Source organism: Camponotus vicinus, unplaced genomic scaffold (genome assembly GCF_025532165.1).
Source record: "Camponotus vicinus isolate PSW18456_S1 unplaced genomic scaffold, iyCamVici1.0 SCAF_10, whole genome shotgun sequence".
NCBI lineage: Eukaryota > Metazoa > Arthropoda > Insecta > Hymenoptera > Formicidae > Camponotus > Camponotus vicinus.
Window position 1 is genome coordinate 13,396,398 of NW_028141946.1, and position 18,038 is coordinate 13,414,435.

Below are 18,038 nucleotides of genomic sequence, written 5' to 3' on the forward strand. Positions count from 1 at the left end.
AATTATTGCTCTGTCTTGTTTTTCTTTTTTAGAGTGTCAGTTTTTTAAGCTTTTACTCGCACATATTTGGACCATCAAGTTTCCAACTGGTCATCGATTTATGCATCGTTGACTGTTTTTTCTTTTGGAAATGGTCATGGACCTGTATGTGGGTTTTCCTTCCGGTTTTTTTGGAGAGGATCATCTCGTTTTTAACGGTATACTGGTGGTATGCGGTACGAGCTTTCGGGTTTTCTGTGGCGATACGTTAATGCGATGCGTTCTTTCCTTTTTTGTGATTGACGGTTTAAATTTTCCGTTATTGTACATATATTTGCTTCCGATTTTTTGACTTTGCGTTGTTCCGAAACTTATTTACATTTCTCCTATGACCGTTAATTTTAATCTTATCTTAATGTTTATTATTCACTTTGTTAGTCGACATTGAAAAGGATCCGAATTGGATTGAAACGCGGCGTTTGTCATGTTCAAATTAAATAAACATTTTCATATGGTTATTTTATTGTAATAACCGTTTTATTATTTTTTGCATATTTCCACCATTGCGTTGGTCCTTGTAGCCTTTTAACTAATTTTTATTGATTTTATCTAACGGACCTTTATTTCATTATAATAACGTAAAATATCTTGTAAAATATTCATTTTTCGATTATCTTACCTTAATACTTTTATGTACAAAATAATGAGAGGAATCAATTGGTGTAAAGAAAACACATAATTGTTTCGAAAAAAAAATGTAATTGTTAATTGCAAATTACATTTTTTCTTTCGAAACAATTATGTGTTTTCTTTACACCAATTGATTCCTCTCATTATGTTGTACATAAAAGTATTAAGATAAGATAATCGAAAAATGAATATTTTACAAGATATTTTACGGTTTATGTAAAATTAAGAAATTATTTCAAGCCTCATAACTCAAAAAGTACTTAACGAAAAGGTACTTAATTATAGTGTTTTGGAAAGCTCTCGAGATAAGCTACAAGAATATGCAATGACAAATAGTAGGTTCCATTTAAGAAATTGAAGGTGACCTTCATATGTGACCTTCAAATAACTCTTCAAGGTCAAACCAATGATACCATCTTATGGCCCCCTCGGAACCATAAAACTTTTGTCTGAAACATTTTTCTCTAAAATGCTTTGTTTCCGAAATAATTGCGTGCGTTAATTAAAATGGCTCATCCTGTATATAAATATATATATATATATACATATATACATATATATATATATACATATATACATATATATATATATATATACATATATACATATATATATATATACAGGGTGACCCATTTTAACTTAGGCAGCCAAATAACTCGAAAAATAAGCAAGATAGAGAAAAATGTTTTAGACAAAAGTTGTATGGTTTCGAGGGGGCCATAAGATGGTATCATTGGTTTGACCTTGAAGAGTCATTTGAAGGTCACGTGAAGGTCACTTCAATTTTTTTAAATGGAATACCCTATATATTTTTGTACATTCTTGTAGCTTATCTCGAGAGCTTTCCAAAACACTATAATTAAGTACCTTTTCGTTAAGTACTTTCCGAGTTATGAGGCTTGAAATAATTTCTTAATTTTACATAAACCGTAAAATATCTTGTAAAATATTCATTTTTCGATTATCTTACCTTAATACTTTTATGTACAAAATAATGAGAGGAATCAATTGGTGTAAAGAAAACACATAGTTGTTTTTAAGAAAAAATATGGAATTGTTAATTGCAAATTACATATTTTTTCTTCGAAACAACTATGTGTTTTCTTTACACCAATTGATTCCTCTCATTATTTTGTACATAAAACTATTAAGGTAAGGTAATCGAAAAATGAATATTTTACAAGATATTTTACGGTTTATGTAAAATTAAGAAATTATTTCAAGCCTCATAACTCAAAAAGTACTTAACGAAAATGTACTTAATTATAGTGTTTTGGAAAGCTCTCGAGATGAGCTACAAGAATGTACAAAAATATATAGGATGTTCCATTTAAAAAAATTGATGTGACCTTCACGTGACCTTCAAATGACTCTTCAAGGTCAAACCAATGATACCATCTTATGGCCCCCTCGAAACCATACAACTTTTGTCTAAAACATTTTTCTCTATCTTGCTTATTTTTCGAGTTATTTGGCTGCCTAAGTTAAAATGGGTCACCCTGTATATATATATAACCAGGGACGTAACAATATATATATATATATATATATATATATATATATATATATATATTGTTACGTCCCTGGTTCGGGTCGCGGTCGAGTCCGTCGTGGAACGAGAAGAAGTCCGGGGGATCTAAGCTGCCTCACCCACGGTTTTTGACCCGTGGTTTTCCCGTGGGTCTTCGGGCGAATGTCGAGGCAGGGGCCTGAGGAGTTCTCTTGGGAGAACGGAGGGTCCACGGGAAGATACCCCCCTCTTGCCTGAAGATTTTTCTCTAAGGAGAAAATCAGTGAAGTCGTTGGAATCTGCGAAGTCGTTTGATCCCAAGAAGACGTGTGGTTCGGTAACCTGCAACAGCAGTTCAGGGAGAACATGGAGACACGTCGGGAGCTGAAATACGACGAGATTCCTTTGAAGACTTACCACAACGTGATTGTCGGGACGACAATCTTTCGAGAGGGGAGCAAGTGTTACGTCCCTGGTTCGGGTCGCGGTCGAGTCCGTCGTGGAACGAGAAGAAGTCCGTTGTCAAGAGGTTGTTGACAGCGGCGGCTGTCATTTTAGTCTGGAGCCAGCTGTCAGGCTGTGTGGACGCGTTTCTCTTACGAGTCGATCCGTGTTATTATTATTGTGTATTTACGTTCTGAGTTACCGTTTGTGTTGTAATTGTGCAGTGCATTAAAGTTCATTAGTTTTCTTAAGTGCTTGTTTATTTAGCGCGTCCCGCGAGCGGCCGATCTCTTTACCGCGCGACTTCGATATCTATCGAAGTCCCCGCCCCGGGCGTAACAATATATATATATATGTATGTATGTATGTAAGGAAATGTGAAATAATATTTTGACCTTTTATCAATTAGAAAATTGATTATATTTTATTATTTTATTATAATTTTATTTTTTATTTTTATTTATTATTTATCATTATTTTATTATTTTATTTTAATTTTATTTTTATTATTATTCATTTATTAAATTTTTTACATTTCCTTTTTAACGGAAGAGACCATCACCTTCTCGCAGTTTCCGTTGAGCAACAAGATGTACGTCATACATTAATACAAAATAATAATAAAAAATACAATTCTATTAAAATAAATTTAAATATTTTATTACAATTATTTTTTTAAAGAAATTTTTTTCAATAAAAAAGCGTACATATTGGCCGAGTGGAAAAATTTAGATAAAAATATGTTAGATAAAAATTTAGATAAAAATATGTAAAATTTGTTTTTGTATATGTTATATTCTCTTTCTTAAACAACATATGAACTTTTATAAAAAAGAAATCAATAGGGAAATATTATGTGTGATAATAAGTATTGCTGCGATACTTGCAACGATGCAACTTGCATCGCCAACTCGCCAGCTCGAGATTTCGAGGATCACATAGCTATTGTATTCAGAGAGATAAGTAAGATACACTAGACCTCTCAGGAGAGAAGGGGATAGAAGCTAATCTATCCGTCTTCCTCTGTAAACCGAAGATGACCGAATGTCGAGCGTACACGGATGAGAGCTTATGCCTTAGTGTGCGAAAGTGGTGGAGATACAAATCGTGCCGCCGCTGGACGCAGCGTGTGCAATCTGGTAGCCTTGGTCGCGACGCTAGTAAGCGTCGGAGGCGGCTCAAGTTCCACCTCGTGATAGGCGTGACGCTTGATATTCGGATGTTGGTTCGGAGGCGATTTCCAAGGCGCCGATATCGATCGGTAGAGGCAGCGTTCGCACTACCTTTTAATTTCGCAAGGATTTCTCTCGATATTCGCTTTGCTTGCCTTCTGACTAGCTCTGCGTCTCAAGAAGGATCGGAAGGATCTGTCTTTCTGTACCGCCGAGAGCCCGTTTTATACTCGGTTAATTACCCGCGCCGGCGTATTCGGTAATTACTCCCACCGGGCGGCGGTAAAAATATCGGGGCGGTTCGGGTCCGCCCGGGGGAGTTCGGGGTGCCGAGCGCGGGTTCTCAACTGTCAGTGTCGGCTCCCGACGGCAATGTCGCGATAATCGATCTCTCGATTCTTATCCGGATGTTATCGATTTATTAAAAATGGGCGTATCACGCCTCTGCCTATGCCCGACCGATGTTCGTCGGGCGGCAGTTTCCGGCCGTTGTTCGTCGGGAACGATGCATTGCGGGGTGCATCGTTATATATGTTTTGAAATGTGTTTAAAAGCACATTTATTTTAGAGATAAAGTTATAGATTTTAAAGACATGGGATTAGATGATATGTGTACTGAATAATATTTGTGTGCCTGCTTGCAATATTGCTGTAATACTAGTCAGAGGCATATGCTGATCTTGAAAACAACCATTGACATTTTTTTCAAGTTCTATACTATTGATAGTTCTCATTTATTAAATACTTTGCATGAAGCTATAATAGGTTTAAGAAATATTGATACGAAAGTGTTGTGTTATCTCAGATATGGGTTCTAATTTTGTAAAGCTGTCTGAATTATTGCATATCAGTATTAAAAAACAGTACTTTGAAAATAATAATCAAAAAAAATGTTTTATATGTTTGATTTACCACTTTTAATGAAGGCAACGAGAAACAATTTACTACGGCACAGTTATGTAAATGGCGATAAATTTACATTGTGGCAATACATAAATGGTTTGTATAACGCTGACAAAAATAGCAATATCAAGCGACGCGGTAGCGTCGCGACGCCAAGTACATAAAAAACAGGATCCGAGCATTGAGAGTCACTGTTCTCGACGCGGCGCTACCAAGTAGCTTATCCGGAATTTCACGTCAAGTAAGCTTTCGGTTAAGATATTTAATAAACTAAAGCCGTAACCAAAAATCTAATGGCACTTTTATTATATAATGTGAATATAAGCTTTCGATTGCGACCAGTTTGAATAAAATCAGTGCAGTCAATCCTGAGAAATGATGATCGAATATCAGAATTGTGACATTTTTCGTTTTTCTCCAGGTTTAGATTCACGTACATATGTTCGCACGCTTTGACTATAGAAACATGGACCGCCAGTCCCCCACTTTTTCCATTCATAAACAATGCTACGAGTGTATCCAACATCTCTGTGATATAAGCCCCGCTCCATCGACCAAAGACCGGGAAATTTGAACGATTAAACTGCATCTATTGTTGCATGTTGTGTGTATGTGAAATCCAATATATATAACTTTTTGAAAAAATATAAAATTAGATTAGTTCGTTTTATTTTATATTATTTTATATTTATTTTATATTATTATTAAAGAAACGTGCACATAAAATATTTAATGCAGATTCTGCTATATTTTGTATATGCATTTGCATTATTTTGCTTATTTAAATGTATCAAATAATTTATCCATTTCTGGCGAAATTCTTCTTTACTGGGAAATCTGTAAAAGGAAAAATATTCAAATATATCTCTATTTAAAACCAATTTAAAACCAATTTAATAATTATTAATAATAAATATTTAATTCTAATAATAACTAAATAAAATTGTAAGATATGTTATTTGAGATTAATTTTGACTTACCCATACATTGGAATTTTAGATTTATATTTACTTGATCTGCAACCATTTACAAAACAATAATTAACCATCTTGATATCTTTTGTATTATTAAATAAACTTGAATTATTTTTAAAAAACGAGTGCTTTTTCACTGTTGGATTGACACATGCAGACATTTGAACATTCATTTTAGTTCCTGCATTACTCAATGGTCGATGGCGGCGCGACACATCTTGGCTACAAGTCTGAACTTAGTTGCTAGCAGTCTATGTTTTTATAGTCAAAGTTCGCACGCACACACGCAACCCAGTCAGAAATGATTCATCGAAATGATATCGATTGAACATCGTTCATATCGAAAAGATGTCGATTCGAAATTTGCGTCGAATTTTGAATTTTGTGAGCAACATAAAAGTGCGTTTATGAAAAGTTTATTGGAAGTTTCATGCAATTTTTGATATTTTAGATAAATATATTTTATATATAATTTGATATTCTCTCTCTCTCTTTTATTTTTTATTCAGGGATCGAAACGATATCGTTTTGATATCATTTCGACATCATTATAAATATAGGAGAAATTGAATGTTGAAACAACATCGAAACGATGTCGATTCAGGAAAGCATCTGATTGTAAAATATTGTGCACGTGATCCATATATGCGCATGCACATAACAGTATGCGCGCGCCTACGGTGATACGTCTTCCCGCCTTCCGTTTGCCTTTGTGTTACTCAGTGAAACTATAGGAAAAGAAATTTACTTTTCTGATAAAACATTCTAACCAGGATTTTGTTACATTATTTATTAGTGTGTGGCATAGTGATTAACTGTTATTATAACAAGCAATTATAACAAAGTCATTTATTAGCACACAATGGAAAAAAATCCGGTAAGTTTTGTAAATTACTATTTTTAGGTTAGGCTATTATTTTTTATTAGTAATTTTCTTAGACTTTGCGCACAGTGTAGAGAAAATATTAGGAATAAGAATAAATATTAATCATTAAATAGGCCTACTGCACAATACAAAAGTATACACAATAAGAATAGAGAATAAAAATTTCCATTAACAGAAGCAGATAGATATTAGGGAACAATAGATATTCCCTGCTTCTATTGATGAATATTTTCTATTTTTTATTCCTATTGCTTAATTATACTTTTGTATTGTGCAGTAAGCTTAATGCTTAATATTTATTCACATTTCTAATATTTTCTCTATTATGCACAGGGGCCTTAGTCGAGTGCAATATAAGAGATATTAACTCTTGTTTTTTTTATATTTTTTTTTATTTATTTTAATATTTTTGTTATAATACTATATATATAATGTTATATCTATTAGTATTTCTTAATGAAGTGTTATTAAATTCATTTTTTATAATTTGTCACTATCTAAGATTGTTTCTAGGCCTATGAAGAGAAAATTGCGTAGAAGAGCTGCAAAAGCTGTCATGAAAAAACTTGAAGCCGATGAATTGCAAATGAAAATCAATAAGATATATGTACAATCTTCGGATAATAGTTCAGAGGTATCATCAAATATTGAAGAAAATTTAGTGTTGTCAGATGTTGCTGACGATGAATGCTATTGTGATGTTCCTGAAGAAAGTAATAATAGTGATACATCTGTACAAGTTGAATAGGTTGCTGAACATATTGTGTCTGATTCACAGAGTGAATTGAGTGAGAGTCCACAGTCTGATAGAAGTGAAGTCGAAAATGAGAATGCGATGGTTTTTAGAAATGTTGCTCAAATAGAACAATTTGTTATTGAATCACTTCGAGCATGGACTTCTGAATTAGGTGTCCTTTCTATGTTAAAAGTCGATAATTTGTTAAAACATCTCAGTGTTGGTTTCCCTAATATGCCTAAAAGTTACAAAACACTTTTGAAAAGTAATATTAATCCAGAAATAAATATCTGTCAAAATGGAGAGGAATTATGGTACAAAGGTGTTAGAGCTAATTTGGATCAGATGTTATTACAAGATTATTTGCAAGTTCATAAAAAGATTATAATTGATATTAATATTGATGGTTTGCCGCTCTTTAAAAGTTCCAAACTTACATTTTGGCCAATTTTAGGGCATCTTGTTGGGACTCTAAATGAACCTTTTATTATTGCCATTTACTGTGGAAAAAGTGATCCTCAGAATATTGAAGAATATCTAGAAAAATATATAACTGAATTAGAAGATTTATTTCATAATGGCTATAAATATGAAGGCAACAATTATGAAGTTATAATTAGAAATTATATTTTAGACGCTCCTGCAAGAGCATTTATTAAATGTTGTAAGGGACATTCAGGTTACGCAGCTTGTGAGAAGTGCACCGTCATTGGAGAATATAATAACCATAGGATTACTTTCATAGACATTAATCAACCCCTCCGTACAGATGAATCTTTCAGAAATCGCGAGCAACCTCAACATCACGAAGGAATGTCACCACTTGAAAGATTAGGAACTGGGCTTGTATCGCAATTTCGTCTTGATGCAATGCACCTTCTATATATTGGTGTGTTTAAAAGATTGCTTCATTTTTGGTTGTTTGTGGTTAGAGCATGGAAACTGCATGGAGATATTATTAATCTTATATCTGAAGCTTTTTTGTGTTTCTTAGGGAATTCTGTTTCCAAGATTTTAATCGAAAGCCAAGATCTCTAAACGATTTTAAACTATTCAAGGCCACTGAATTTCGTCGCATACTTTTATATGACGGCATCGTTGCTTTCAAGAATTTAATTCATCATAATATCTATAAACATTTTCTTCTTCTACACAGCGCTGCATACATTTTGTCTAGTTCTACTCTTATTCGAACTCATCTTCACTTTGCTGAGCAATTCATCAGAACTTTTATCTCTCATTCAGTAGTTATTTATGGAAAGAGTTTTGTAGTGTATAATGTGCACTCAGTCACTTAAGTAAGGAATGTCAAGAGCATGGTACTATGGATAATTTTAGTGCCTTTCGTTATGAAAATCGTCTAAAGTCAATTAAAGATTCTCTGATGTCATGCTATAAACCGTTGCAGCAGATAGCTAGACGTGATCTAGGAAAGGAAAAAATTAAAATTATTCTGGATTCTAAGCCTAATCAGTTTGTACTCTCTTTAAAACACTTTATTGCAAATGAAATTATTCGTGGCTCACAATATCGTAAAGTTGTCATTGGTAATATATGCTTCAGAATAGGTACAAAGGACTCTTGTTTTAAAACATCAAACGGTAATGTTGTTTTGCTAAAAAATCTTGTTTATAGACATCGAACTCTATTTTTTGTTGGTTGTAAGTTTCAAAAACAGGAAGACTTTTATACATATTCACTTCCCTCTTCTGAACTAAGCATTATCTGTGTTTCTCAGCTTGAGGAGAGGAGAATAGCATATCCTCTCAATAATATAGAATGCAAGTGCTACTTGATTCCAAATCAAGAAACTTGGTTGTGTGTGCCGTTACTTCACACTATTCCCTTAATGAAAAAAGCCCATGCAGCACATTACATGAATTAATAATCTAAACATTTTAGAAACATAAATAATCTGAACATTTATAGAACGTAATATATTTATACTTCTTATTTTCTGTTTCACAGTTTGTTGTATTAAAATTTCTGCCAACAAATAAGGATCCAGATACATATTTTGATGTTGGTTTAAGAAAGTGGATTTGCACAGATCTTGATGATGAAATGTGCGAAAAAACATATTGGCCCCTTAATTCAAACTCTGTAACACAACTAGTAAAAACCGAAGAATCTTTTAAAACTAATTGGCCAAAACACGATGTGGAAGTGAAGAGATTTTACAGAAAAATTTTATTTTATTTTTTTGTGAACACACACACTCTTTTATATATATATATATATATATATATATATATATATATATATATATATATACACCCACATTAAAATACTTCAACAATTTTTCTAGATACTTATCCAAAAGCCAGTGCAGCTATTTCTGGATTCCTTGCTGATTCTAATTATGAAACTGAGATAGAGCAATACATGAGTCGAAGGAAAAGGAGGAAAAAGAGTCGACAAATTACATCATCAGACAGTGATTCTAATTCTAATGTCTCATTAAAATTAACGACGAAAATTATTCCTGCTCCTCCTCCTGTGTTTCTCAAGAAAGCTTTCTCCAACACTCAACACTGTGATAGTGATTCAAATTCCAATACTTCTTCAAAACTGATGAAGAGGAATGTTTCTGCTTCCTCTACTATTAAGTTAAGTGAGGTTGAAAAACTTCAAGAAGAAAAGTTTGAAGAAACAAACGTAAATAAAAGGGTTAAAACAAAAAGGCCATTCTCTAAACATTCTAACGTGAACTTGACAGAAAAAGAAATTCAAACAGCAAAAGAAATTGCGGCCTCGAAAATGAAAAGGCCAGAATTATTAACCTCATTAAGCAAGACTGTAAAAAGTCCATTAAAACCTGTGTCATCATCTGTGTCAATATCTTCTCCAACTTCTTTCAATTCATTATTTACAAATAGTCCTGCTAATTCTGATACAAGTGCTGTTCAAGAAGAAGAAAATCTTTTTTCAAATGTACAATCACCGATGCAAGATACAATACTTGAAGACAATTTGTTTATTCATCCAACTTCAACGCAAGATTCTATGACAACCGATAATTTTAATCGTAATTCTAAGAACATCAGCAGTGACTCAAACTGCGAACATTCATCAAAATTATCTAATTCAAGCACTTCCCATCGTACGTACGGACGTACAACATTTAAAGAGCAGTTGCATGATAAGAACAAAGGTAATTTTGTTGTGATATGAGTGTAAAACCAATATTTGCTTTTAGTGATTCTAATTTTTCTACTATGTTTATTGCAGAGGAGACATTAAGCTTATTCAAAACGAAACTTGATAGAACACTTGTTATAGTGGAAGAAGTTTCTGGAAAGCTAGGTATTCTCAACATGAACATGAGCAAGCTCATGAGAGTTATAATACCTTCAGAAAAGAGAATTTCGCGTCCTGAAAAAATGCCAGCATTACCGCTTAACACAAAACAAGATTTAGAAGAATTTAACAAATTCTTGGAAGCGGATCATAATTTAGCTGCTGCTGTCAATAAATAACTTCTCTTTGATTTTTTAAAGAAAATTTCCTTCTATATGTGCTTACTAATGTTTCATTATTTCTCGTTTACAGTGTCATTACATGTCTAGTTATATGAAGTTAAGCGTGAAGAATCCCGAAAGGAAAAGCGCAACAAATATGCTAACAAAATTACTCTCTAATACACTGGCAAGTGAAATAAATTGTGAGAGAGGTAATGGGAAAATTGCTTTCAAATCTCTTAAACTTTATGATTTGTTTCAAGGTAATTATTTACATTAATACGTTGGATTTTTTATTATTTTTATGCAAAAAGATGCAAAATGTTTGATATTTATATATGTACATGTCTTGTTCTAGGAACTCTTCAAATAGCTTTTTCGAATAGTGATCTTACTGAAGCAAATGCAGCTTTGGTTGGGTGGTTAAAAGATGCAAAATGGCGCAAGCAGTGTGACGGCAGTTTGGGAAATAGGAAGAAAAAATCTTAAAATTACGACGGAACAAGAGTAGTGTTTTTATAAATAATATATCAAATGTTTAATTACTTATGGGTTCATGAATATATCAACTTTTCTTGCGTAAGCATTTTGCACACAACAGTATGGGATTATTTGTGCTTTGATAAGATTATTTTTATACTTTAAAGAAAATGTGATTGTTGTTATTTTATGGCAGAGTCTTTGATAAGATTACTTTTTATATAACTCTTTAAAGAAAATGTGATAATTTTACTTAAAAAACGCTTTATATTTTTACGTTATATTATTACGTTAGCTATATTGGGGCTCTCTTATGGTTATTTTTATTTTCATGTATCAGAGTTAGATAAATGATTGTGTATGTATAATATTTTAGTTTAGAAAGCGTATAGAGAGATCTTGATATTGTTAAAACATTTAAATATTCTAAGCGATATTTCCAAAGATAATAATATATATATGTACATGTATATACATAATATATGCACACTTTGGCATAGAAAGTACCGACTTTTTATATAAATTCTAGTTGGTAAATATTAACATATTCTTTTGACAAACATTTATAATAAATAATAATGATAATAGCAATAATGTTATATGTATTATCAATATATGTATTCACTATTTATAAAACTTACCATTATTGTAGAATTCATATATTTTATCCTCCCTTTTTTATTATTATATGTAAAAATCGAAATGTCTTTCCTTCCTGAAGATATATGATATACAGGGTGTCCGATTCGTGAGGGAAAAAAACATAGTTGTTTTTAAAAAAAAATATGTAATTTGCAATTAACAATTACATATTTTTTCTTAAAAACAACTATGTTTTTTTTTTACGCCAATTGATTCCTTCCGTTATTTTGCATATAAAAGTATTAAGGTAAGATAATCGAAAAATGAATATTTTACTAGATATTTTATGGTTTATGTAAAATTAAGAAATTATTTCAAGCCTCATAACTCGAAAAGTACTCAATGAAGAAATACTTTATTATAGTGTTTTGGAAAGCTCTCGAGATAAGCTATAAGAATACATAATAAAAAATAGGGGGTTCCATTTAAGAAATTAAAGGTGTCCTTGACCTCACCTTAACGATGCCATCCAAGGTCAAACCAATGACACCATCTTATGTTCCCCTCAAAACTATACAATTTTTGTCGAAAACGTTTTTCTCTAAAATGCTTAGTTTTTGAAAGAAAAGGGGTGTACGGGTGGTCTAGGATACATTGTATATATACAGGGTGAGTTTTAATGGTTGTGTCAATCCTTTTATCATACGGGAGATTACCGATCGCAATTTTTATAAATTGATTGATACATAGATGTCAGTTAATTGAATCGACCGTATCGAAGGCCGAAATATGATGTGTACAATTAAAGCAAGTTAAAAGCTGAAATTATGTAGTGTGGATTTATTATTATTATTAAAGCTACGCATTTATTATTATTATTTTTTTATTATTTATTTCAAGAAGGCAGAAATACTACATACCTTTAGCGTATAACAATAATAAAAATTTTTATCATAAAAATAAATACGGAATTTGAAATAAAGTTTTACATAAAACGTTAGTGTTAAATTTGAACTGAATTTTTAAATATGTATTCTTACTGCTTTAATATATTAAATATGTATACGTAGCTTTAATAATAATAATAATAATAATAATAATAATAATAATAATAATAAATATAATAATATATTTATTTAATAATAATAATAATAATAATGATAATAATAATAATAATAATAATAAGTGCGTAGCTTTAACAATAACAATAAATCCATACTACATAATTTCAGCTTTTAACTTGCTTTAATTGTACACATTATATTTCGGCCTTCGATACGGTCGATCCAATTAATTGACATCTATGTATCGATCAATTTATTAAAATTGCGATCGGTAATCTCCCGCATGATAAAAAGATTGACACAACCATTAAAACTCACCCTGTATATATATATATATATATATATATATATATATATATATGTATATACATATAGAAATAAGAACAAAATATAATTAAAAAGATTCATCCATTTATATAATTACTATGACAATAGTAACACTGAAAAATTTTGAATTAATATACGTAAAGAAATGATTGAATAAAAAAGTAATCATTTATATATATATCATTAATTTTTTAATTTAAATTTATATATATATATAAGTTTAAATTTAATAATATAAAAATATTAATGATATACATATAAATTAATTGACTTTTTTTCAATCATTTCTTTACGTCTATTTTATTGATTCAAAATTTTCACAGTAGTGTTATTACTACTGTCATAAATTATATAAATTGATGAACCTTTTTATTTATATTTTATTCTTATTTCTTTTAAATAAATTACAAGATTTCTCAATATTGGATTAGGAAGATCGATTCGAGTTTCTATTTCGACGTCGAAAATCAATCGAAATTGGAGTCAAAAATTCATCGAAATCAATAGAAATTTCGAAATTTTTCGATCTTCATTTTCAATGTCGAAACAACGTCTTTTCGACAAATCATTTCTGACTGGGAAAGCGAGTTTGTCCCTCAAGCGGCGTTTACAGCGTGCGCATACGATTATTGTTTTGATATGTACAATGCTTTAAGAGACAAAATCATATGCGTGCATACATGTGATATGTATATGTATGTGTGTATGTACGTGTGAGAGATTAATTTATTGTACAGTAATAATTTTCAAAACTACGCCTTCGGGGTGGAATTTAATATCTTAGAAACGAAGCCGTAAAAATACGGAACTTCTGCTGTTAAATAAAATTAAAAAAAAAAGTAATTTATCGTATAGTAACAATTTTCAAAAACCATCCCTTATAAAAGCAAATTTCAAAAACCACCCCTTGAGGATAAAAAATAATATCTCGAAAATGATGCGTCGCAGAAATGGGACTCACGCCGTTAATTAAGGTTTCTTACAAAGACTAAAGCATACAATAATAATTTTTAAAAACCACCCCTTAGGAGTGAAATCCAATATCTCAGAAACGGTATGCCACAAAAATATAAAACCTATACTGATAGTTATGACTTGTAGAAAGACTAATTTAGCGTATAATAATAATTTTTAAGAACCAACCCTTGGGGGTGAAATCTAATATTTCAGAAATGGAGTATCATAAAAATATGAAACCTGTGCTGTTAGATAAGAATGGTAAAAAGACTAATTTACCATATAATGATAATTTTTAAAAACTACCCCTTGTGAATAAAATCCAATATTTTAGAAACGGTATACCACAAAAATATAAAACCTGTGCCGTTAGTTAAGGTTTCTACAAAGACTAATAAAGCGTATAATGATAATTTTTAAAAACCACCCCTTGGGAGTGCAATCTAATATTTCAGAAACGGTGCACCACAAAAATATAAAATATGTACTGTTAGTTATACCCTGTTTGTTATACCTTGTTTGTTATACTAATTAAGCATATAATAACAATTTTTAAAAACCACCCCTTGATGGTGAAATTTAATATTTTAGAAATGGTCCGCCACAAAAATATAAAACCTGTGCGGTTAGTTAAGGTTTCTACAAAGACTAATTTAGCGTATAATAATAATTTTTAAAAACAACTCCTTGAGGTTGAAATCTAATATTTCAGAAACAGAATATCATAAAAATATAAAACCTAGTTAGATAAGACATGTAGAAAAATTAATTTACCGTATAATATAACAATTTTTAAAAACCACCCCTTGGAGGTGAAATCTAATATTTCAGAAACGGAGTATCATAAAAATATAAAATCTGTGCGGTTAGTTAAGGTTTCTATAAAGACTAAGGTGCACCACAAAAATATAAAACCTGTACTGTTAGTTATGAGTTGTAGAAAGACTAATTTACCGTATGATAACAATTTTTAAAAACCCCTTGGGGGTGAAATCTAATATTTCAGAAACGGTGCATCACAAAAATATAAAACCTGCACTATTAGTTATGACTTGTAGAAAGACTAATTAAGTGTATAATAACAATTTTTAAAAACCATCCCTCGGAGGTGAAATCTAATATTTCAGAAACAATGTGCCACAAAAATATAAAACCTATACCGTTAAATAAGACTAGTAGAAAGATTAATTTACCGTATAATATAACAATTTTTAAAAACCACCCCTTGGAGATGAAATCTAACATTTCAGAAACGGAGTATCATAAAAATATAAAACCTCTGCCGTTAGATAAGATTTGTAAAAAGACTAATTTACCGTATAATAACAATTTTTAAAAACCACCCCTTGAGGGTAAAATTTCATATTTCAGAATTGGAGCATCATAAAAATATAAAATCTATACTGTTAGTTATGATATGTAGAAAGACTAATTAAGCGTATAATAACAATTTTTAAAAACCTTGGGAATGAAATTTAATGTTTCAGAAACGGTGTACCACAAAAATATAAAATATATGCCGTCAGATAAGACTTATAGAAAGACTAATTCACTGTGCAGTAACAATTTTCAAAAATAAAAAAATATCCCTAAAAATAATATGCAAATATTTTCCCCCAAAAAATAATTTGCAGAAAGGGTATAAAATTTTACAAAAAGGTGTGAAATCCCTCTAAAGTAAACCTTACAAAGGCAAAAAAATACGCCAAGTACATAAAAAATATTCTACCTTGTATGCATGTTTAATAAAAAAATTCCTTCAAAATAATTTACAGTAATTTTCCTTCAAAAATCATTTTTCTAAGAAACAAAACCTCAACAAATAATTTTCATAAAAATATATTAAAAAATAAAATATCAAAACTAAATATGAAATCAATAATTATTATTAGCCAAGTACTTAAGAGCAATTTCTAAATTTGATATAATATTTGCCATAAAATATCAATTTTATACAGTAGAAATATTATACATAAATTCTCCCTAAGAAATTAAAACGCATTTTATATTTATTCAGAGAAAATTGATTTTTAAAATATTTAATGAGAATTAGGATTCTTTTAATTCTTAAAACACTTTTTATATAATGTATATAATTGAAAAAAAGTTTTACGCAAGTTTTAAATCGCACAGTCTTTAAATCGAAGTAAGTTATGAAAACTTGGCGTGCCCGGATCGTAATAAAAATAAAGATTAAATATTTAATTACATAATGTCTAATATTTTACATTTTATTGGAGATATATTTGTTTATAACGTAAATAATCCGGGCACGCCAAGTTTTCATAACTTATTTCGATTTAAAGACTGTGCGATTTAAAACTTGCGCAAAACTTTTTTTTTTAAATTATATACATTATATAAAAAATGTTTTAAGTATTAAAGGAATCCTAATTCTCATTAAATATTTTAAAAATCATTTTTCTCTGAATAAATATAAATTTTTAATTTCTTATGAAGAATTTATGTATAATATTTCTACTGTATAAAATTGATATTTTATGGCAAACATTATATAAAATTTAGAAATTGCTCTTAAGTACTTGGCTAATAATAATTATTGATTTTATATTTAATTTTGATATTTTATTTTTTAATATTTTTTTATGAAAATTATTTGTTGAGATTTTGTTTCTTAGAAAAATGATTTTTAAAGGAAAATTACTGTAAATTATTTTTAAGGAATTTTTTTATTAAACATGCATACAAGGTAGAATATTTTTTATGTACTTGGCGTATTTTTTTTACTTTTGTAAGGTTTTTTTTAGGTTTTTATCGTATTATACGTACATTAACCGATGCACATATTAATCCTAACAATTTTCAGAGAATGAAAACAAAATACGCTACTCAGGTTTCAAGCGCTACTGTTTCAGCTGCTCTTAATACATATATAAGTTTAGGTATTACCCATCAAAGCTGCATTTACAGTAAAATTTATAGATCGTTTTAACAAATTATTTGATATTCCAAATAATTCCAACTTCTACGCTTTACAATAATAATCCTAACAAAAAAACATTTACAAATTCAATGAACAAAACTTTTTTTAAATGATACATTAGCTTTTTTTAACGTATAAAAATAATAACTAAAACTAAAAAAATATTACGTTCAATAACATCAATCAAATGTTGGGTTATCATTAAATTACTTCTATTGTGGAAAGAATTAGAACAATCTCAAAGTCTTATAAAATTTTTATTTACACGATGATTAAATTAAGATGCGTTAGAAAATTTCTTTGGCACTGTGCGTACTCAACATAATAACGCTTTTAATCCTACTTCAATAAAATTTTATTACTAATTTAAAAAGTTATTTTGTATAAATTACTGTCAAGTTAATGCAGGAAATAGATAAAGATGAAATATTAATACTGTCAAAGTTTGTTTATAACGAAAAGAATAAGATATACAGACTCCGAAAACCTTTGTATGGATTGAAACAAGCTGGTAGAGCCTGGTATAGGAGATTAGATATCTTCATGTCAAGGTATGAAAAGAACAGAAATAAATCCGTGCGTATACACTAGCTATAAGGGAAATGACAGCGTAATAATTGTTTTATACGTAGATGATTTATTAACAGCATCGCGAAGTATAGAAATGAAACTAAGCAAACATTAAAGAATGAATTTAAAATGAAAGACTTAGGTCCAGTAAGCGACATACTAGGCATAAATATAGAAAGGGATCAACCAACAGGTAGCATAGGGTTAAATCAACATAAATATGTTTGCGATTTACTTGAAAAATTCGGTATGTCGAGTTCTAAAACGGTAACGACTCCACCTGGTTGTTCCATATAAATCTCGTCATCCAGGTCGCCTTGAACGTATGCCGTAATGACATCCATCTGATGCACATGCAT

At 30.2% G+C, this 18,038-nt stretch overlaps 2 protein-coding genes across 8 annotated transcripts in view; both read left to right on the forward strand.

Annotated features, from left to right (window-relative positions):
- Positions 1-18,038, forward strand: part of LOC145960497 (uncharacterized) — a 260,066-nt gene that overhangs the window by 138,351 nt on the left and 103,677 nt on the right. The window lies entirely within an intron of this gene.
- On the forward strand, positions 6,203-11,875 carry LOC145960463 (uncharacterized). Its single transcript, XM_083079965.1, has 7 exons — positions 6,203-6,549; positions 7,072-7,192; positions 9,263-9,476; positions 9,603-10,448; positions 10,526-10,761; positions 10,847-11,018; positions 11,114-11,875. The coding sequence occupies exons 2-7, from the start codon at positions 7,076-7,078 to the stop codon at positions 11,242-11,244; spliced, it is 1,716 nt and encodes a 571-aa protein (XP_082936091.1). The 5' UTR covers positions 6,203-6,549; positions 7,072-7,075; the 3' UTR covers positions 11,245-11,875.